General features: G+C 43.4%; 1 protein-coding gene across 2 annotated transcripts in view; it reads right to left on the bottom strand.

Moving 5' to 3' along the window:
* dachd (dachshund d) overlaps positions 1 to 23444 on the bottom strand; it is a 317668-nt gene that overhangs the window by 144082 nt on the left and 150142 nt on the right. For both annotated transcript variants that reach the window (XM_042306339.1, XM_024388635.2), the window contains exon 2: positions 5341 to 5456. In XM_042306339.1, coding sequence (XP_042162273.1) covers positions 5341 to 5456 — 116 coding nt within the window. The remainder of the gene's footprint in view (positions 1 to 5340; positions 5457 to 23444) is intronic.

The following is a 23444-nucleotide window of genomic DNA, read 5'->3' as shown; positions in this document are numbered from 1 at the left end:
GGACTGACGTACACTGAGTATACCAAATATTCGGAACACCTTCCTATTATTGAGTTGACCCCCCCCCCAGTTTGCCCTCAGAACAGCCTATATTCTTCGGGGCATAGGTTCTAGGAGGTGTCGAAAGCATTCCACAGGGATGCTGGCCCATGTTGACTCCAAAGCTTCACACAGTTATATCAAGTTGGCTGGATGTCCTATGAGTGGTGGGCCTTTCTTGATACACATGGGAAACTGTTGAGCATGGAAAAACCCAGCAGCATTACAGTTCTTGACACAAACTGGTGGGCCTGGCATCTATACACTGTTCAAAGGCACTTAAAACGTTTGTCTTGCCCATTCATCCTCTGAATACCACACACACAATTGTCTCAAGCCTTAAAATCCTTCTTTAACTTGTCTCCTCCCCTTTATGTACACTGACTGAGGTGGATTTAACAAGTGACATCAATAAGGGATCATAGCTTTCACCTGGATTCACCTGGTCAGTCTATGTCATGGAAAGAGCAGTTGTTCCTAATGTTTTGTCCACTCAGTGTATATTGTGAATAAAAAATGTGATCAAATCATCAGCGATATAATCCATTGTGATGTTGAGAGAAATTACTGAAAGGCGTGTCTGCCAAGAGACACTTTTTGGCAGAACATTTGACAAGTTTTACAAAAACTGGCAAATTTACCAAGATCTGCCAAGAGGCGGACCTAAACGGACTTGGTCTCATTTGAGGCAGATGGTTTCAAACAGGTAGATTATCCTCTTTATCATTTTCAATCCATCACACTGTCCACCCACCCACCCCGAACCCCCTCCTTCCGACCCCCACACTATCTTCATAGAACATGTGACAGACTCTATAAATCGAAACCTTTGTTCCTATAATTGTTTCATTTCAGCTGATCAATTGTCACTTGCTCATACAGCAACTCGCACCCACCTAACACTCAATCTAATAAGGAGGTATCAAGATCTCCAAACTATTAAAATGACTGGACGTCTAAATGTGGAACGGCCCATCCCACTCCCTCCTCCTAATCTGCATTCATTACTATGTAAACAAAATGATCCCGACATCATGGATTCTAAATGTCGAACGGCCCATCCCACTCCCTCCTCCTAATCTGCATTCATTACTATGTAAACAAAATGATCCCGACATCATGGATTCTAAATGTCGAACGGCCCATCCCACTCCCTACTCCTAATCTGCATTCATTACTATGCAAACAAAATGATCCCGACATCATGGATTCTAAATGTCGAACGGCCCATCCCACTCCCTACTCCTAATCTGCATTCATTACTATGCAAACAAAATGATCCCGACATCATGGATTCTAAATGTCGAACGGCCTATCCCACTCTCTACTCCTAATCTGCATTCATTACTATGTATACAAAATGATCCCGACATCATGGATTCTAAATGTCGAAAGGCCCATCCCACTCCCTACTCCTAATCTGCATTCATTACTATGTATACAAAATGATCCCAACATCATGGATTCTAAATGTCGAACGGCCCATCCCACTCCCTACTCCTAATCTGCATTTATTACTATGCAAACAAAATGATCCCGACATCATGGATTCTAAATGTCGAACGGCCTATCCCACTCTCTACTCCTAATCTGCATTCATTACTATGTATACAAAATGATCCCGACATCATGGATTCTAAATGTCGAAAGGCCCATCCCACTCCCTACTCCTAATCTGCATTCATTACTATGTATACAAAATGATCCCGACATCATGGATTCTAAATGTCGAAAGGCCCATCCCACTCCCTACTCCTAATCTGCATTCATTACTATGTATACAAAATGATCCCGACATCATGGATTCTAAATGTCGAAAGGCCCATCCCACTCCCTACTCCTAATCTGCATTCATTACTATGCAAACAAAATGATCCCGACATCATGGATTCCTTCAATGTCACCTTTAAAAATTCAGACAGCCAGACTCATCTCATAGACACACACAGAGACAATCCTCTTTGGCCACAAACAAACAGCACAACAGGGTCATGTTCATTAGGGCAGGCAACGTTTAAAAAAAAATCATTAACAGGAAAGACAAAATGTGTGCTTCTCATTGGACCAGGTCGTCAGTCCATCGCTGCTTCAGTCCATTTCCTTTCACTTGGTGCATAAATGCACATGATCCAGTGTTGCGTTGTACAGAGACGGCCACACCACACCAGCTGGAAGAAAAATGGCATTTTGCTGAGCGCCGCCCCCATTTCAACAAATGGAGAATATCACGGAAGGAGAGTTGGAAAACGGGGAATAACGGTCACGAGGTCTGATAGTAGCCCTCGAAGCAGCTGTCATATTAAATAATAATGAAGCGTCTATTAATATGCAAAGGAAGTGGCAGCCTCGACTGGCTGAATGCTGCCATGCCTCTGCATATTGTCAGGATCTTCATCGTTAATTAACATGGGAAGCTGCCCATAACCTGCCCCCAATGTCAGAACATTTCTCTCTTACAACAAACGCCCACCCTGATGCCACAGCCCTCTGTAACACCAACGTGCGCAATTCAATTACATAAAATCAGTATTAACTCCTCATCGGTACACAAAAGAAAGACGGACTTTTGCAGATCTTTTGCCCTTCTCTCTATAGAAAGGCAGTGCTTTATCTACTGTGTAATGTCACTTTCTTCGTATCTGGAGGGCACCCAAACCCACATTAACACGCACAAAGTGGCACAGAGTGGCGCAGCGGTCTAAGGCACTGCATCTCAGTGCTAGAGGCGTCACTACAGACCCTGGTTTGATCCCGGGCTGTATCACAAGCGGCCGTAATCGGGAGTCCCATAGGGCGGAGCACAATTGGCCCACCGTTGTCTGGGTTAGGGGAGGGTTTGGCCAGGGTAGACCGTCATTGCAAATAAGAATTTGTTCTTAACTGACTTGCCTGGTTAAATAAAGGTAAAAAAATAAATTTAAAAACGTGCACACAAAAGTGCACGAAAGCACACAAATGCATACACACACACACACACACACACACACACGCACACACACACACACACACACACACACACACACACACACACACACACACCAACGGACACATACACACAAATACATAAAGGGTGTTTCATTAAATGGAAACCACAGCAAGCGGCACTGGTGTAAGGTGCAAAACATACACATTTCAAGAATGTCTCTCACATAAAAATTCTCTCAAAAGATGAGTGCCTGATTCATTGTGAGGAAAGCATACTTTCAAAATGTACTGTACATCAACTTTCGCAAAGCATCAAAAGTGCCCATTTTCAAAGATTGTTCAACCAATCTCTGTCACCCTTTGAAAAGCTTGCTGTGGGAAATTAAAAGAAACAAACCACCGCCCCAAACAAAATGTATATTACAGTGAGTGGAGTTTCCAGGCATTAGTTATGGCACTTCACTTAAAGCCCCCAGGCAGCCATGGGAGATTAGGTTATTGGGTGATTTGCCGGTGCAAATTTGGTGCAATGCATCATGGGGTGAATTTTCCGGGCTCGTTTTTGTTAATTGGAGTCACCTGCTCGGCGAAGACGGGGGGACTGGGTAGTCAGCGGAGAGATCGATGGGGAACTTCATTTGTAAATCTAACATCAGGAGCAACAATTACATGCCACTGTGTACAAAACATGTTCTTTTATTCTCTCTTTTTTTGTTGCACGTATCAACGACGCAGTGTCTTATCCGTCATCCAGTGCATGGAATAACCACATATTTGGGTAATGCTTTTTAAAGGGGATCCATTGGTTTTGAAGCCGTTTTGGTGCTGGGGGGAGTATGATGTGCCACCTGCCATAACCATTCACGACAGCGTGCAGTGTGTCAGTTTTGTGATGGATCGATTCATGTGTTTGGACACATGCAAGAACGTGTGCTCCATTGCTAGTAAAATAAAATACTTATGATCTATATGATCACGTTGCATCATTTTGAAGTGTAAATTGTGGTAACTTTGTTACGAACTTGTTCTTAAACATGTACAATAATCAAACCACAGAAGCCAGTTAGAGAGAAAGTTCAGTCATCTTGGCTTTTGCAGCCACAAACAGAAAGGCAGTTGCACCAAAAAAAAAAAACCTCTATTACTTTATCTCTCTCCCCTGAATACCCTGACTAAATGTCAAGATCATAGACTCCGTCCAGGCTTAAAGGGGAGGGATATCAAAAGGCTGTTCTGTTGCTTTATGTTCCACTAAATAAAACCATGTCTTTCTCATCTTTGCTGTTCCAAATAGCCTTTGAGTCCAAACAAGACACATGGAGTCTGTGACATCACCACACTCCCAGAGTTCAATGCTGGGCGTTGATCTGTGAGCCTCCATTATTAAGGACATAGCCAATTTGTGTCTGCTATTGAATTTGAAACACTTCTCAGATGCATGTTTTTATTCTGTCTTTGAAAGAAAGAGATGAGACAATGTGTACGTATGTAAGGCAGGAAGCTTTTCAGAACTACTCGAGTGCAGCAAAATCTTGGAGGCAAACTTGTTAGGTTGCGGAGAAAACATAGCAAATTATATGCACTGTAGTTGTCAGGGTTTCTTTCTGCTTGGTTTAATACAGCAAAAATAAGAGTTAAGAAAACCCTAATCACGGTACAATATTAGTAAAGAAGGAAAAAGGAAAAAAGGGGAGAAAAGAAATATGTAAATCAGAGCACTTACATCAAAGCCGTCACAATGCAACCAGCCACAAACAGAACAAAAGCATTAGCTGCAATAAGACTCGCCCGGGGGCGTATTTGGGAACAAACGGTTGTTGTTGATTCTTGTGGTGATAAAGCTTGCTTTAGCATCAACCATGCCTATGTACATACACCAGTGGAGTGGAATTAATCACACTAATTAGAATGCTCTCAAGGCGAAACGCAACATCTACTGAAAATAATCAGAGAGAAAAGGATGCCACTACAATTTATTGGAGTGGCATCTCCCTCGGTCTCTCTCTCTCTCTCTCTCTCTCTCTCTCTCTCTCTCTCTCTCTCTCTCTCTCTCTCTCTCTCTCTCTCTCTCTTTCTCTGAGTTTAGGATCCGTTTTGTGTAAAAGAGTTGAAATGAGCGACTGGTAGTGGTGTGTTTGCATGTGTCACTTCGCTCTGCTTGCCTTTAAGAGGACAGATTTGAGGGAGGCAGGGAGTGCTGTGGGGATGCTGAGGGTATGGAGGATTGTTTCAGTGGCGAGATTGTGTTTGTGTGTAAACACTTAGTGTGTGTGTAAGAGTACAAATGTGTGTGTGTGTGTGTATATACATGCAGCATATGCAAACGCATGTGCTGATGTATATGCCTGTCTGTTTGTGTGTAACTACAGTACACACCTGAGGATGGGAATGTTCCAGGGGACATGAGGCCGGGGACAGAGTGTGGCATGATGTGTGGGTTCTCTGGTGATGTCACACTCTGGCTCCTCTTAGGAGGTCTGCCCGGTCTGGAGCTGGAAGAGACAGAAGAGAAAAGGATTTAACTTTTGATGTCCTCTATTGAGACTTACCTAAAAACACCACAATACCCTTCTGTGAAACCTCTCCCACTCCACCCTAAAAGAGTCCAAGAGAATGATGGAAAGGGAGGATTTAAGAGGGACGGGATAAGCAGGTGTAGACCGGGGGAGATGAGAGAGACAAGAGGGGATGAGTAAAGGAGAGATTGGCAAGTGAAAGAGGGTGAAAAAGAGAGACGTTGCAGAGAAAGATGACAGGTGGGAGGAAGAGGTAACAAGGATAACAACTGAGATGAAGAAGAGATATAGAGATGAGGGAGATAGAGAAAGACATTTAGGGAAGGAAGATGGATGAAGAAAGACCTGCAGAAATAAAGAGGGATGAGAGATGGAGGAGTGTGGATGAGAGAAGGGGAGAGAGTGAGAGGGGGAGGGGGAGAAAGGGAGGGTGTGAGGTGTTAACATTTTGGACCACTCCAGGATGCATTTCCATTCCAGAAAGCCAACACAACATGGTACTGTAAATAAATTCCCTTTTAGCTATCTGCCACTCCAACATAATAGACTTCCCATAACTAATTAGAGTACATGCTGAATTCCTTTGCTTTATTGAAGATCAAACACTTTTGTATTCATAATTCATCGGCCAAACCTCGTTACCTGCTCCCATGTATTATTATCTCAGCACACTATTTGAATTCCCTCGGTTGCATATCCTAAAATTTAGCCATCGCCTCTGCATTCTGGCAGCCCTCTCAGCCTGGAAATTACATGTTAACCTGTTATAATTATTGCAGTGAGGCCACTCTATTGATTTATGGGACTTTGGAAAAAAAATGATGCATGTGTAGCTCTGGTAATGAATGATATTTTAAGGTTCTTCAGGAAATTAAAAGCCACTGGCTGCCTTGGGAAATGTTCCTCTTGCTTGATTTAATGCGACGCCGTAGCTTGGAGGTGGTGGAGAGACGAGGTGATTTGGTGATTCAGACCTGTTGGACGTTTCTGATGGGCCCCCTTTAATTACTGCAAACGAGAAGGGGCACAGACTTGGAAGTGATAAATGACTCCTCTGGCTTACTGTTGTAGAAGCAGAAAAAGCCTACAAAGCTGATGTTCCCTGGGTATGTATATCCCCCATATCTTACTCAGTAACTTATTAACAAGTATCACGATCGATATCTACTCTAGTTGGATTAGTTATAGTTACAAAAAGCCTATGGGGTTGAATCGTAATAATATGTGCCTTGTTTCAGGAAACTAGGCGTATGTCACAAGTCACGACTTTACAGGAAAGACATTTGAATGTTTATTTGATTTTCTTCTCAAAATGTATTTTTTGGCAGAAATGCCTTCTGGAACATTTGAACTTTCATGTGCCTTAACAACAAACATTTATGCCATCTGTAAATATGAAGAAGTTATTAAATTACGAGTCTAGTTGGTTTAGCGACAGAAAAAGTCAGGAACCTTCCCACTAGCCATGATTGGCTGAGATAATGAGGGGCTGGATATGCTGAGAGATGATTTTCAGATTGTTCTGCGGTGCAGCATCTTGTGTCTATAAAATTAACTGTTCGTTATGTGTAATCCTTTCTGCTGCAGTTTTTTCTGAAATATATCACGTTAGCCATGGAGAACTGCAAATATATGTTGCTACTGCTCTCAATAACATTGCTGCCCTGAATTTATCAGGCGCTATCGACAAAGGTCAGAGGGAAAAGGCTGTGATGGACTAATTTCAGGAGGATGATTCTTATTGCATTGCACACGGTCAGTGAGAACCAGAGTGACTTGACACAACGGACCAAGCAAGCTGTACAAACAAAACGGAAACTGTGACAATAACTCTAGTACGAACTCAGACCCAGGCGCAGAGAAACACAGCAGGCAGAGGTGAGGGTAAATCCAAAATGTTTACTGAAGTATTCACAGAAAAAATAACAAAGCAAGTGCACGAGTACAATACAAAACAAGATGAGAGACCTGAGCAACCGACCCAGTTCCAGAGTCCTAAATAGTCCTAAATCAGACGAGCAGGACCGGAAAGGTCTTGAGATTTGCTGGCAGGTGAACTGGCATGAAAGATTCCATCCCAGAACTCTTCCTGAAGGTCAGTCAATCTAAGGATTATGGGTGGAAAGCCACGGATGTCCAAGAACCAGGGGAAGTTCAGCAGAGTGCACCAGATCAAACTGGATAAGCTCCACATGGTCATCCAAAACTCGTAGCTGATTAGGCATGGTGAGTTGCTTCACCTTCCCAGACCCTAGGGGATGACCATCCAGTGCAGTGACCGACAACGGAGTGTCCAGTTTAGTGACTGGCAGCCTCTGTTGGCGAGCTAATGTGCGATCCAGAAAACAGCCGGTAGCCCCAGAGTCTATAAAAGCAGAAATGTCCAACTGCCCATTGTCCCACTGCATGTTGGCTGGAAGCAAGGTGCATGCCGTGTCGGCAGCTGGAGACTGTATCTGACTCGCCAGTATTCTCCCGTTTACTGACGAGTCATCCCGTTCTCCCGTCAGCTCGGGACAGGAGGCCCGGAAATGTTCAGACTGTCCACAGTATTGGCAACGTTGCTCGTTAATCATGCGCCTTCTCTCCAGAGAGGAAAGTCGTGTGCGTCCCAATTGCAACCACTCCGCGGAAGGATATCAGGAGGAACCAGAGCCGAAATGAGAACTTGGGATACCGGACCAGCAGGCCAAGCATAAGGCAATGGCCCAAATGAATAATCACTTCCCTTAGCAGAGCTAGAAACACTGGAACCAACTCGGGAATCCATCCGTCCTGTCATGACAACGTTCCGAAGCCGGTGTTCAATCCGGATGGCCAGAACAATAAGCTCTTCCAGAGTGTCAGGGTTGTCCCGGGAAGCCAGTTCATCATTGAGAACCTCGCTGAGTCCGTTCAGAAAGACTGAGTGAAGTGCCTCTCTATTCCAACCACTCTCAGCAGCGAGTAGCCGAAAATCAATGGCGTAATCGGCTACGCTCCGGCTGCCCTGCCAAAGCGCAATGAGTCTTTGAGCAGCATTCCTGCCACTGATGGGGTAATCAAAAAGCCTCCTCATCTCCTGGGTGAAGCTTTTCCAATTGAAACAAATGTCTGATTGCTGCTCCCATATGGCTGTGGCCCAGGCCAGAGCCTGTCCTGAGAGCAAGGCGATGACATATGCCACTCTGGAATGCTCAGTGGGAAATGTTGATGCCTGAGGCTCGAAGACCAGCAAATATTGGAGTAGGAACCCACGACAACTCCCAGGATGCCCGTCATAGCGCTCAAAGTTAAAGCTTACTGTTAGCTAGCTAGCTGACGTTAGGTTTCTGGCTCGCTAGCTAACATTGTGTATGATTTGTGTAGTAATATTATCTCAGAGAGCCAATTGCATTGCTAGTTATAGCCTAACATTAGCTAGCTAACTAGCTAACATTTTACCTCTTTGGTTAACTTTAGGTAGCTATGACAATCAGTTTGTATTGCTAATACTCTATGGATCAGGATTATGGTTCATTGTTTAGCTAGCATGTCTAAACAAAAGACTAAACTTCATTGGATGCTTACATGACCCATCAAGTTAGCCAGGTGTTTCTGACGGTGATTACAGCCATCTATTGTATAATAATGCTTACATATTTGTATTTGGAATTTGTCTTTCAGCATCAGAACACGCCTGTCTCGCCTCCACCAGTCATACAAGGAGAATGGTCTAATGCCTTCTATCAAAAATACCTGTAGAACACACCTGACTCTCCTCACCAGTCATACAAGGAGAATGGTCTAATGTCTCCCATCAGAAAGACCTATAGAACACACCTGACTCTCCTCCACCAGTCATACAAGGAGAATGGTCTAATGTCTCCCATCAGAAAGACCTGTAGAACACACCTGACTCTCCTCACCAGTCATACAAGGACAATGGTCTAATGTCTCCCATCAGAAAGACCTGTAGAACACACCTGACTCTCCTCCACCAGTCATACAAGGAGAATGGTCTAATGTCTCCCATCAGAAAGACCCGTAGAACACACCTGACTCTCCTCCACCAGTCATACAAGGAGAATGGTCTAATGTCTCCCATCAGAAAGACCCGTAGAACACACCTGACTCTCCTCCACCAGTCATACAAGGAGAATGGTCTAATACCTCCCATCAGAAAGACCTGTAGAACACACCTGACTCTCCTCCACCAGTCATACAAGGAGAATGGTCTAATGCCTCATATCAGAAAGACCTGTAGAACACACCTGACTCTCCTCACCAGTCATACAAGGAGAATGGTCTAATGCCTCATATCAAAGTGAGAGCTGTCCCAAGCAAGCACAGGTTACACCTGAAGTATGATGACTTGCAGCGAGTTGTGAACTTCATCAATAACTATGCAGAGGATAATTCAATAATAATACCAGGAAGCCACCCAGGACACAAACACTTTGGTGGGAAAAGCAGTGGTGTGGCATCTCTACAATGAATCGATGACAACAATTGTTATGTAAAGCATAAACAAAACATCTTTCGATTATTTCCTTTACCTCCAACACGATTGGCACTACTTTTTATTGATCTCACATTATTTCTGTATTTTCTAGAGGTACGTGAAGGTGGGATGGCTTTCCTTAAGACATCTGTGAAGAAAATCTCTGCGCCACATCTCAAGCACTAAACCCAGGACAGACCTGTGCTGGCAGTGCAAGAGGAACAACTATCAGGTCTTCAGATCTGCCAATCTGCCAGAAGCTGTTAAGTCAGCCAAGCTGAAGAAGCAAGAGCAGCATCTCCTGCTGGTTCAGAGTGAGCGGTCTGTCTACCAGAAGATGGGCCCCTACTGAACCAGTTGTATCTGGGGGCCCCTACTGAACCAGTTGTATCTGGGGCCCCTACTGAACCAGTTGTATCTGGGGGCCCCTACTGAACCAGTTGTATCTGGGGGCCCCTACTGAACCAGTTGTATCTGGGGGCCCTACTGAACCAGTTGTATCTGGGGGCCCCTACTGAACCAGTTGTATCTGGGGGCCCTACTGAACCAGTTGTATCTGGGGGCACTACTGAACCAGTTGTATCTGGGGGCCCCTACTGAACCAGTTGTATCTGGGGGCCCCTACTGAACCAGTTGTATCTGGGGGCCCCTACTGAACCAGTTGTATCTGGGGGACCCTACTGAACCAGTTGTATCTGGGGGCCCCTACTGAACCAGTTGTATCTGGGGGCCCTACTGAACCAGTTGTATCTGGGGGCCCTACTGAACCAGTTGTATCTGGGGGCCCTACTGAACCAGTTGTATCTGGGGCCACTACTGAACCAGTTGTCTCTGGGGGCCACTACTGAACCAGTTGTATCTGGGGGCCCCTACTGAACCAGTTGTATCTGGGGGCCCCTACTGAACCAGTTGTATCTGGGGCACTACTGAACCAGTTGTATCTGGGGGCCCCTACTGAACCAGTTGTATCTGGGGGCCCCTACTGAACCAGTTGTATCTGGGGGCCCCTACTGAACCAGTTGTATCTGGGGACCCTACTGAACCACTACTGAACCAGTTGTATCTGGGGGCCCTACTGAACCAGTTGTATCTGGGGGCCCTACTGAACCAGTTGTATCTGGGGGCCCTACTGAACCAGTTGTATCTGGGGCCACTACTGAACCAGTTGTCTCTGGGGGCCACTACTGAACCAGTTGTATCTGGGGGCCCCTACTGAACCAGTTGTATCTGGGGGCCCCTACTGAACCAGTTGTATCTGGGGGCCACTACTGAACCAGTTGTATCTGGGGGCCCCTACTGAACCAGTTGTATCTGGGGCCCCTACTGAACCAGTTGTATCTGGGGGCCCCTACTGAACCAGTTGTATCTGGGGGCCACTACTGAACCAGTTGTCTCTGGGGCCCTACTGAACCAGTTGTCTCTGGGGGCCACTACTGAACCAGTTGTATCTGGGGGCCCCTACTGAACCAGTTGTATCTGGGGCCCCTACTGAACCAGTTGTATCTGGGGCCCCTACTGAACCAGTTGTATCTGGGGGCCCCTACTGAACCAGTTGTATCTGGGGGGCCCTACTGAACCAGTTGTATCTGGGGGCCCCTACTGAACCAGTTGTATCTGGGGGCCCCTACTGAACCAGTTGTATCTGGGGGCCCCTACTGAACCAGTTGTATCTGGGGCCCCTACTGAACCAGTTGTATCTGGGGGCCCTACTGAACCAGTTGTATCTGGGGGCCACTACTGAACCAGTTGTATCTGGGGGCCCCTACTGAACCAGTTGTATCTGGGGGCCCCTACTGAACCAGTTGTGTCTGGGGGCCACTACTGAACCAGTTGTATCTGGGGCACTACTGAACCAGTTGTATCTGGGGGCCCCTACTGAACCAGTTGTATCTGGGGGCCCCTACTGAACCAGTTGTATCTGGGGGCCCCTACTGAACCAGTTGTATCTGGGGGACCCTACTGAACCAGTTGTATCTGGGGGCCCCTACTGAACCAGTTGTATCTGGGGGCCCTACTGAACCAGTTGTATCTGGGGGCCCTACTGAACCAGTTGTATCTGGGGGCCCTACTGAACCAGTTGTATCTGGGGCCACTACTGAACCAGTTGTCTCTGGGGGCCACTACTGAACCAGTTGTATCTGGGGGCCCCTACTGAACCAGTTGTATCTGGGGGCCCCTACTGAACCAGTTGTATCTGGGGGCCACTACTGAACCAGTTGTATCTGGGGCCCCTACTGAACCAGTTGTATCTGGGGGCCCCTATTGAACCAGTTGTATCTGGGGGCCCCTACTGAACCAGTTGTATCTGGGGGCCACTACTGAACCAGTTGTCTCTGGGGCCCTACTGAACCAGTTGTCTCTGGGGGCCACTACTGAACCAGTTGTATCTGGGGGCCCCTACTGAACCAGTTGTATCTGGGGGCCCCTACTGAACCAGTTGTATCTGGGGGCCCCTACTGAACCAGTTGTATCTGGGGGCCCCTACTGAACCAGTTGTATCTGGGGGCCCTACTGAACCAGTTGTATCTGGGGGCCACTACTGAACCAGTTGTATCTGGGGGCCCCTACTGAACCAGTTGTATCTGGGGGCCCCTACTGAACCAGTTGTATCTGGGGGCCCCTACTGAACCAGGGGGGGCCCCTACTGAACCAGTTGTATCTGGGGGCCCTACTGAACCAGTTGTATCTGGGGGCCCCTACTGAACCAGTTGTATCTGGGGCCCCTACTGAACCAGTTGTATCTGGGGCCCCTACTGAACCAGTTGTATCTGGGGGCCCCTACTGAACCAGTTGTATCTGGGGGCCCCTACTGAACCAGTTGTATCTGGGGGGCCCCTACTGAACCAGTTGTATCTGGGGGCCCCTACTGAACCAGTTGTATCTGGGGGCCCTACTGAACCAGTTGTATCTGGGGGCCCTACTGAACCAGTTGTCTCTGGGGCCCCTACTGAACCAGTTGTATCTGGGGGCCCCTACTGAACCAGTAAGCAAAGACATCAGGATGCATTACAGCTTTGATTTTGCTCAACAAGTAAGCAACATTTATTCCTTTATACTGATTAAGGACATATAAGCACTACCGTTCAAAAGTTTGGGGTCACTTAGAAATGTCCTTGTTGTTGAAAGAAAAACTATTGTTTGTCCATTAAAAAAACATCAAATGGATCAGAAATACAGTGTAGACATTGTTAATGTTGTAAATGACTATTGTAGCTGGAAATGGCAGATGTTTAATGGAATATCTACACAGGCGTACAGAGGCCCATTATCAGCAACCATCACTCCTGTGTTCCAATGGTACGTAGTGTTAGCTAATCCAAGTTTATCATTTTTTGTCAGTGCGGTGTATTTTTTTTCTTCACAATATGAATTGGTAATGAAATAGCATGACAAATACATGTTCTATTCACGTTACACCTGCAATTTGAAACAATACATGGGTCTTGAAGTAGCCTTTTTGAACTTGCATTTGGAGCTCAGATATCCAAGCACTGGAATAGGCCTACCTCAATGTGATGGTTGAAAAGTCCTTGTAATTATTGTAGCCAATTATCCTGTGATTTCATCTTTGATCAGTTTTTGTGATTGAAGGGTGTTGACCTACTCTGTTGCGGTACAATTCTGTACGGTTATTATAAGGAAGACAACATCTCATTCAACTTTCCATACAAATCCTTCCATTAAAAAAGGAACCTGGTTTCTGTTCACTTTCTCGTTATAAAAACAGCGACAGTGAGATTAATGCTACCACTATTAACGGCTTCATTATGTGTGCCTGCGTCGCCACATAGGCCACAGAAAGATCGCCATGCATGCATCCAATCTATTTAGTCTAAAATCTATTTAGTTTAAAAAGTCCCTGAAATTCCTTGAATTTGACTTGCTAATGTCTGTATGAACCCTGCTTAAATGATGTATAGTCCTAGGCCATCGTTTTCCAAACTCGGTCCTCTGGACCACAAGGAGTGCACATTTTCGTTTGTGCCTTCACACTACACAGCTGAATCAAAGCTTGATGATAAGTTGATTAATTGAAACGGCCGTGTAGTGCTAGGGCAAAAACCAAAACATGCCCCCCTTGGGGTCCTGAGTACCAAGGTTGGTAAAACCCTGTCCTAGGCCTCTGTTGTTGCATAGGTGAAGTTATGGGTCAATTTGCATAAATTACATGTTATTCCTCAAAGTACACATATGGAACTCCATGAACATCTTTTATTTTGGTTTCAAACTATTTAGAAATGTTGATCCCCATGTCACACATTGGCCCTATTATTTAAAGACCCATATATAGAGTGTGTGAGCGGAGCAGACATTTAACTGAACACACAAAAAACATAACCCACTTTGTACTTTGAGGCGCAATGCCTTTTTAGGGCTTTTAAACTCCAACTCCTCTCCTAATGTACCAAAAGTCTGTGGAATTTGTCAGTGTACATGCATTAGAAAGTTTATATTAAATTAAATGAAAGTATAGTGGCTGGTGGGGATGTACTTGGGGAGAGTGGGTCCACAGAGAGACTGAAGTGAGATGAGTGGAGGCCACATACCTACAGTACTTCAGAAAAGTGTCTGATGCCCTGCCAGTAATCTCATCCCAATCCCTCTCCACTCTCACCAACAATCACCATTGAATGTTAGCTATAATGACAAACAAGGAATAATGATGACTCCACATCTTATCCCAATCTGTCCAGAACTCTTATTCATTTCACAGCAGATTTGCAAGTCACGAGGATCATTAAATCCTTCCTTCTCTCTTTCCCAAGCCAAACCCATCCCTCTCCACCTCCCATTTTTCTTCCCCCTTAACCCCACCCAAGCCAAGCTTGTCCCAACCTCTCATCCTTAAACATCCTTGCCCACCCAAGCAAAGCTTGTCCCAACCTCCCATCCTTGCCAACCCAAGCAAAGCTTGTCCCAACCTCCAATCCTTGCCAACCCAAGCTATGCTTGTCCCAACCTCCCATCCTTGCCAACCCAAGCTATGCTTGTCCCAACCTCCCATCTTTTTTTCACCCTCCCTTCATCTGACCCACTTACACCCATCTATCCATCCACTGTCATTCATACCAGCCCAACATATACCGCATGCATACACACACACATTCTCTCCCACCTCCCTATACATATTCACCATCCCTCACTTTTCCCTCACACACCGATTCATATACACACACACCTACATCCATAGAACAGTTATTAACATACATGTGATTTTAGAAGACATGATTTTATAAGGCACAGTGATTTTATTAGGCCCATTCCCTTATGGGATGAGGAGCGAAGAGGTGTCTTTGGTGGAGAAGTTAAATTGATAAGTCCTGACACTGCTGACATATTGGCTTCAATTTTAAGCACCAGTACTGTTCCCTTCCCCATGCTGGAAAATATTTCACTTATATAGGTGACCAGTTAGCAGACATAGCATTTTATCACATCATCGAGATGTGTAAAAAAATGTGGATGGAATCGTCTCCTCAGATCTACACTATTAGACAAAAAGTCACTATCTAGAAGCTAAAAGGGTTATTTGGCTGTCCCCATAGGAAAACCATTTGAAGAACCATTTTTGGTTCCAGGTGGAACCCTTTTGGGTTCCATGTAGAACCTTCTGTAGAAAGGGTTCTACATGGAACCCAAAACAATTATATCTGGAACCAAAAAGGATTATCATTTAAGACAGACAAAGTACCCTTTTGGAACCCTTTTTTAAAAGAGTATCAACAGCAGTGTGGCATTTTACTTACTTTTGAGAAAATAGGTTTTATGCTCAAACAACAGGAGTAGAGGTTGAACTCAATTGACATTTCCACAATGATTTAATTGTCAGTGCGGTGTATCAGTTCCGACCGTCTCAGCAGTTTAATATATTCAGTCCTTTTTCTTTATGCGAGGTTTATTTACCTGTATGCAACCTAACGGAAGAGAGGCGAGAGAGAGAGAGAGACAGAGAGCTCAAATGAGTGTCCGTTCAACCTGGGGACATCTGGAAATATAATTCCCATTTCGACAGAGCCACTATCTCTTTGATCTTATGAGAGGGAGAGATCGCAGACAGTTTTGCTGTCATCACTTTCACTTGTACACCGTCTGAATTATTTATGGAAGACCTCAATAGACGGCATGTGATGGGTAAAAGGATTTCTTCAAACAAAGACAAAGTTTGGATCTGATGGCCCAGAGGAGACCAGAGGATGAGGGTTCAGGTAGAAATGAACAGTTTAGAGGAAGTAATATTTAGATAGGCTAGAAGGAGATCTGATGATTTAGAGGGGTGGCCTTTCAGCTTGGGATGCAGTGGACTACACAGCCCTGGTGGTAAATGCTTTTCGACAACCAAATAGGATGTGTGATATTGTCTGAAACAGATGTAATTTGGCTACTGCACGTTGTGGTCATAGTCATGAAGACTGTCTGGGACATAATTAATAACCATGCATCTCTGTACAGTTTAGATTAGAATACATTTAGCATGACTGTAAATTCCCCATGTGGAATTTAGTCACGTTAACTATTATTTTCTATTACCCCATGCAAAAATGTACACTGAACAAAAATATGAATGCAACAAGCAACAATTTAATACATTTACTGAGTTAGAGTTCATATAAGGAAATCAGTCAATTGAAATAAATAAATTAAGACCGTCATCTATTGATTATGGGCAGGGGAGCAGCCATGGGTGGACCTGGGAGGGCATAGGCCCACCCACTGGGAGCCAGGCCCACCCACTGGGAATCAGAATTAGTTTTTCCCCCCAAACGGGCTTTTTAGAGAAACACATTTTCATTTTCAATTTCATCAGCTGTCCGGTTGGCTGGTCTTAGACGATCCAGCAGGTGAAGAAGCCGGATGTGGAAATCCTGGGATGTTGTGGTTACACGTGGTCTGCGGTTGTGAGGCCGGATGGACGTAATGACAAATTCTCTAAAACAACGTTAGAGGTAGCTTATGTTAGAGAAATGAACATTCAATTATCTGGAAACAGCTCTGGTGGACATTCCTGCAGTCAGCATGCCAATTGCACGCTCCCCCAAAAATTGAGACCTGTGGCATTGTGTTGTCTGACTAAATTGCACATTTTAGGGGGAGTCTCCCACATGCCTTTTGGTGAATACCAAACATGTTTGCAAATGTTTTTCTTTAGGCAATGGCTTTTTTTATGGCCACCCTTCCGTAAAGCCCAGCTCTGTAGAGTGAAACGCTTAAAGTGGTCCTATGGACAGATACTCCAATCTCCGCTGTGGAGCTTTGCAGTTCCTTCAGGGTTATTTTTGGTCTCTTTGTTGCATCTCTGATTAATGCCCTCCTTGCCTGCTCTGTGAGTTTTGGTGGGCGGCCCTCTCTTGGCAGGTTTGTTGTGGTGCCATATTCTTTCCATTATTTAATAATGGATTTAAATGGTGCTCTGTCGGGTGTTCAAAGTTTCGGATATTTTTTATAACCCAATCCTGATCTGTACTTCTCCACAACTTTGTCCCTGACCTGTTTGGAGAGCTCCTTGGTCTTCATGGTACCGCTTGCTTGGTGGTGCCCCTTGCTTAGTGGTGTTGCAGACTCTGGGGCCTTTCATAACAGGTGTATATAGACTGAGATCATGTGACAGATCATGTGACACTTAATTTGTTTAATAAAGTCCACCTGTGTGCAATCTATGTGACTTCTGAAGGTAATTTGTTGCACCAGATCTTATTTAGGTGCTTCATATCAAAGGGGGTGAATACATATGCACACACCTCTTTTCTGTTTTTTATTTTTCAGATTTTTTAAAAACAAGTTATTTTTTAAATTTCACTTCACTAATTTGGACTATTTTGTGTATGTCCATTACATGAAATCCAAATAAAAATCAATTTAAATTACAGGTTGTAATGCAACAAAATAGGAAAAACGACAAGGGGGATGAATACTTTTGCAGGGCACTGTAGACTTATTCCATGTTTTGTTGTGTTACAGTCTGAATTCAAAATGGATGAAATATATTTTTTCTCACCCATCTACACACAATACCCCATAACGACAAGGTGAAAACAGGTTTTTTATTTTTTTTATTTTGCTAATATATTGAATATGAAATACAGAAATATCTAATTTACATAAGTATTCATACCCCTTTGATATGCCAAATTGAGCTCAGGTGCATTCAATTTCCTTTGATCATCCTTGAGATGTCACTACAACAACTGGATTGGAATCAACCTGTGGCCAATTCAATTGTTTAGACATGATTTAGAAAATAAAAACATGTCTATATAAGGTCCACAGTCGATAGCGCATGTCAGAGCAGAAACTATACCATGAAGTCGGTAGATCTCCGAGGTAGAATTGTGATGAGGCACCTATCTGGGGAAGGGTATAAAACAATTTCTAGAGTGTTGAAAGTTTGCAAGAGCACAGTGGTCTCCATCATTGGGAAATGGAAGAAATATGGAACTACCCCAGACCTAGAGTTGGCCGTCCAACCAAACGTATCAACCGGGCAAGACGGACCTTGGTGAGGTGGGAGGTGAACAAGAACCCAACGACCACTCTGACAGAACTACAGAGTTCCTTGGCTGAGATGGTAGAGCCTGCCAGAAGGACAACTGTCTCTACAGCACTTCACCAATCTGGGCTTTATGGGACAGTGGCCAGACGGAAGCCACTCCTGAGAAAAAGGCCCACGGCAGCATGCCTGGAGTTTGCAAAAAGGCACATTACAGACTCAGAGATCGTACGGCAAAATATTATGTGGTCTGATAAGACTAAATGTAACTCTTTGGCCTGAATGCAATGCGCTATGGCTGGAGAAAACCAGGTACAGCTCATCACACATCTAACACAATCGCTGCCAAAGGTGCTTCTACAAAGTATTGACTCTGTGTACTTATGTAAAGTAGATATTTCTGTATTTAACATGCACAAATGTGATAAATTGTCTAAAAACATGTTTTCACTTGTTCATTATGGGGTATTGTGTGTAGATGAATGGGAAATGTAATTAATCCATTTTGAATTCAGGCTGTAACACAGCAAAATGTGGAATAAGTCTTGGCATATGAATACTCTCTGAAGGCGATGTAAGTCATTTTGTAATGTGGGTGAAGTGTCCCTTTAATTTGGGTCCAATAATAAACCCTTTAAGCATCAATACAAACAGCCACTCCTCCTTTTGTGTTTGCTCCATAATCAGTGAAATCTCATACTGTATCTCTGGCTTCAATTCAGGAAATGAAATAGGACACCACCAACCCCAGGGGCGTGGGCCAGTCATATATGTTACGAATCGAGGAATTCTCAAGTCCTTTGTCAGTTTTGCTTCCATGGTGAAAAGAAAATAGTGGCTCAACTTTCCTTGAACCACCACACTTTCTTTAATGGACTGGGTCTGTGTTGACCAAACAGCGAACGTCACGGAACCTGATACTATCCAACACACTTCGCTGCCCAGGCAATCAGATTACACAAGGCTGAACTATTCACTTCGCCGTGCGAGTCCAATTTCTATGCAACAATGCAATAAAAGGCCGATAATAAAATGATTGTTGCCACTCCCCTTTATAAGAAAGCAGACATGAGGTGATCCTGTATAATAACAATACATCAGATATCACATCAGTCTTTCAGATCGCATGGAGCAATACCTCCGCCCTATCAGACTGTTCCAGTCGACAACAGCTACGAATGAACAGGATCTTGTTACGGTGAATGATGTGATTATTATTCTTACCGCAAATGACATTAAATGTAGTGATTATGATCGGCTAGAAATCAATATAAACCAGAGCACGGTGTCTTTATCTCCAAGTAAGCAAATTGTTCCTTACAAATCATCTAACAGTGACATCAGATTAGGTTATCAATGTAGGCCACAGTCTGGGTCAATTTTATGTGCGTTAGATGTCAGGTTTACCAAACTATTATTTTGTGTTGTTTAAATCGAGCCATTAACCTTTTTATCTCTGTTTGATGTCTCTGAAAGGTAAGGAGTAACAGAGAGAGATATTTATTAAATTTCCACCCGGTCGGCCAAAACAAGCGAGTGAATCGTTACGTGTGTAAACAAAGCTTCCCCTCTCCAGGCCTCTGCCAATCAAGCCTTATAAAATATTAACCCAATGTCATTGCCCTTTTCAAAATCTCTCACCTAGAATTCCCTAATTGTTCCTTTTCTTTATCTCGGCAGTGCAGCAAGTAAATAAATTAACAAAATAGTTTTTATCGCTCCCGCATAACCTTTTAACTGAGGGATTATCTGGGGTTTATTTTTAATTTCTCCACCTGGCGATAGCAGAGCGCTGCCCATTGATTGGTTTGCTGAGGTGGTGACCAATACCAGCAATGGAAACAAGGTCCTATTGATAGAACAAAAACACAGTTCCTGCCCTTCTGACTCGGCGCGGTCAAAGGGAGAAAAAAAAATGTTAGGAAGCGTTTTAGATAGAAATACAAGGTCTGAATGTGCTGAATTAATATTTTCTGATTTGGTTCAATCAAGTTGCTCTAATATGCATGCAATTCCCCAAAGGTTATCTCTGTGTTTGTTTGAAGGACAGGAAACAACAAGCAATTTACCTTCCCTGCAGATAAGATGGGATTGTTGGTAGAGGGGATACACCCCCAAATGAAGCATTTAACTTCATAGTAATGGGAAGGAATTTAGTAATTAAGTATACCGTCATGTTGTTTATTCTAGTTGTTTTGATCTAAAACCTATTTTTGAAAATTAAAATAGACAATGTATGTTAATTTGTTTTTAAAGCTTTACCTTTATTTAACTAGGCAAGTCAGTTAATAAGAACAAATTGTTATTTTCAATGTAGGCCTAGGAACAGTGAGTTAACTGCCTTGTTCAGGGGCAGAACGACAGATTTTTAGCTTGTCAGCTCTGGGATTCGATCTTGCAAACTTTCGGTTTCCAACGCACTAGGCTACCTGCCGCCCCACAGGTAGGGTGACCAATCAAAAATGCATCTTTTGACCAATGGGTGAAATGCATGTGAATTGCATAGATAATCCGTTCAAAACGTAATGGAGTTTTTACACTCGCACCTGTCACTGCGGCCGAGCTTCCTGCCATTCAGGACCTCTATACCAGGCAGTGTCAGAGGACTGCTCTAAAAATGGTCAAAAGACTCCATCCACACAAAGCTCTATGCTACTGCATGGCAAGCGGTACAAATGGAAGAAGTCTGGAACCAACAGAAACCTGAACAGCTTATACCCCTAAGCCATAAGACTGCTAAATAGGTAGTTAAATACTGTAGTTAACCAAATAGCTACAAGACTATCTGCACTGACCATTTTTGTGCTAACCTTTTTGATCCATCACATATGCTGCTGCTACTATTTACTGTCACTTTATGTCTAGTTATATGTACATACTGTATCCACCTCAATTACCTCGTACCCCTGCACATCGATACTTTGTATATAGATAGCCAGGTTATCGTTACTCATTGCACATCGATACTTTGTATATAGATAGCCAGGTTATCGTTACTCATTGCACATCGATACTTTGTATATAGCTAGCCAGGTTATCGTTACTCATTGCACATCGATACTGTGTATATAGATAGCCAGGTTATCGTTACTCATTGCACATCGATACTTTGTATATAGCTAGCCAGGTTATCGTTACTCATTGCACATCGATACTGTGTATATAGATAGCCAGGTTATCGTTACTCATTGCACATCGATACTGTGTATATAGATAGCCAGGTTATCGTTACTCATTGCACATCGATACTTTGTATATAGATAGCCAGGTTATCGTTACTCATTGCACATCGATACTTTGTATATAGATAGCCAGGTTATCGTTACTCATTGCACATCGATACTGTGTACATAGATAGCCAGGTTATCGTTACTCATTGCACATCGATACTGTGTATATAGATAGCCAGGTTATCGTTACTCATTGCACATCGATACTGTGTATATAGATAGCCAGGTTATCGTTACTCATTGCACATCGATACTGTGTATATAGATAGCCAGGTTATCGTTACTCATTGCACATCGATACTGTGTATATAGATAGCCAGGTTATCGTTACTCATTGCACATCGATACTGTGTATATAGATAGCCAGGTTATCGTTACTCATTGCACATCGATACTGTGTATATAGATAGCCAGGTTATCGTTACTCATTGCACATCGATACTTTGTATATAGATAGCCAGGTTATCGTTACTCATTGCACATCGATACTGTGTATATAGATAGCCAGGTTATCGTTACTCATTGCACATCGATACTTTGTATATAGATAGCCAGGTTATCGTTACTCATTGCACATCGATACTTTGTATATAGATAGCCAGGTTATCGTTACTCATTGCACATTGATACTTTGTATATAGCTAGCCAGGTTATCGTTACTCATTGCACATCGATACTGTGTATATAGATAGCCAGGTTATCGTTACTCATTGCACATCGATACTGTGTATATAGATAGCCAGGTTATCGTTACTCATTGCACATCGATACTTTGTATATAGATAGCCAGGTTATCGTTACTCATTGCACATCGATACTTTGTATATAGATAGCCAGGTTATCGTTACTCATTGCACATCGATACTTTGTATATAGATAGCCAGGTTATCGTTGCTCATTGCACATTGATACTTTGTATATAGATAGCCAGGTTATCGTTACTCATTGCACATCGATACTTTGTATATAGCTAGCCAGGTTATCGTTACTCATTGCACATCGATACTTTGTATATAGATAGCCAGGTTATCGTTACTCATTGCACATCGATACTTTGTATATAGATAGCCAGGTTATCGTTACTCATTGCACATCGATACTTTGTATATAGATAGCCAGGTTATCGTTACTCATTGCACATCGATACTTTGTATATAGATAGCCAGGTTATCGTTACTCATTGCACATCGATACTTTGTATATAGATAGCCAGGTTATCGTTACTCATTGCACATCGATACTGTGTATATAGATAGCCAGGTTATCGTTACTCATTGCACATCGATACTTTGTATATAGATAGCCAGGTTATCGTTACTCATTGCACATCGATACTGTGTATATAGATAGCCAGGTTATCGTTACTCATTGCACATCGATACTTTGTATATAGCTAGCCAGGTTATCGTTACTCATTGCACATCGATACTTTGTATATAGATAGCCAGGTTATCGTTGCTCATTGCACATTGATACTTTGTATATAGATAGCCAGGTTATCGTTACTCATTGCACATCGATACTTTGTATATAGCTAGCCAGGTTATCGTTACTCATTGCACATCGATACTTTGTATATAGATAGCCAGGTTATCGTTACTCATTGCACATCAATACTTTGTATATAAATAGCCAGGTTATCGTTACTCATTACACATCAGTACTTTGTATATAGATAGCCCAGTTATCATTACTCATTGCACATCGATACTTTGTATATAGATAGCCAGGTTATCGTTACTCATTGCACATCGATACTTTGTATATAAATAGTCAGGTTATTGTTA

Source organism: Oncorhynchus tshawytscha, linkage group LG26 (genome assembly GCF_018296145.1).
Source record: "Oncorhynchus tshawytscha isolate Ot180627B linkage group LG26, Otsh_v2.0, whole genome shotgun sequence".
NCBI classification, from domain to species: Eukaryota; Metazoa; Chordata; class Actinopteri; order Salmoniformes; family Salmonidae; genus Oncorhynchus; species Oncorhynchus tshawytscha.
This window is presented reverse-complemented; position numbering and strand designations above follow the sequence as displayed.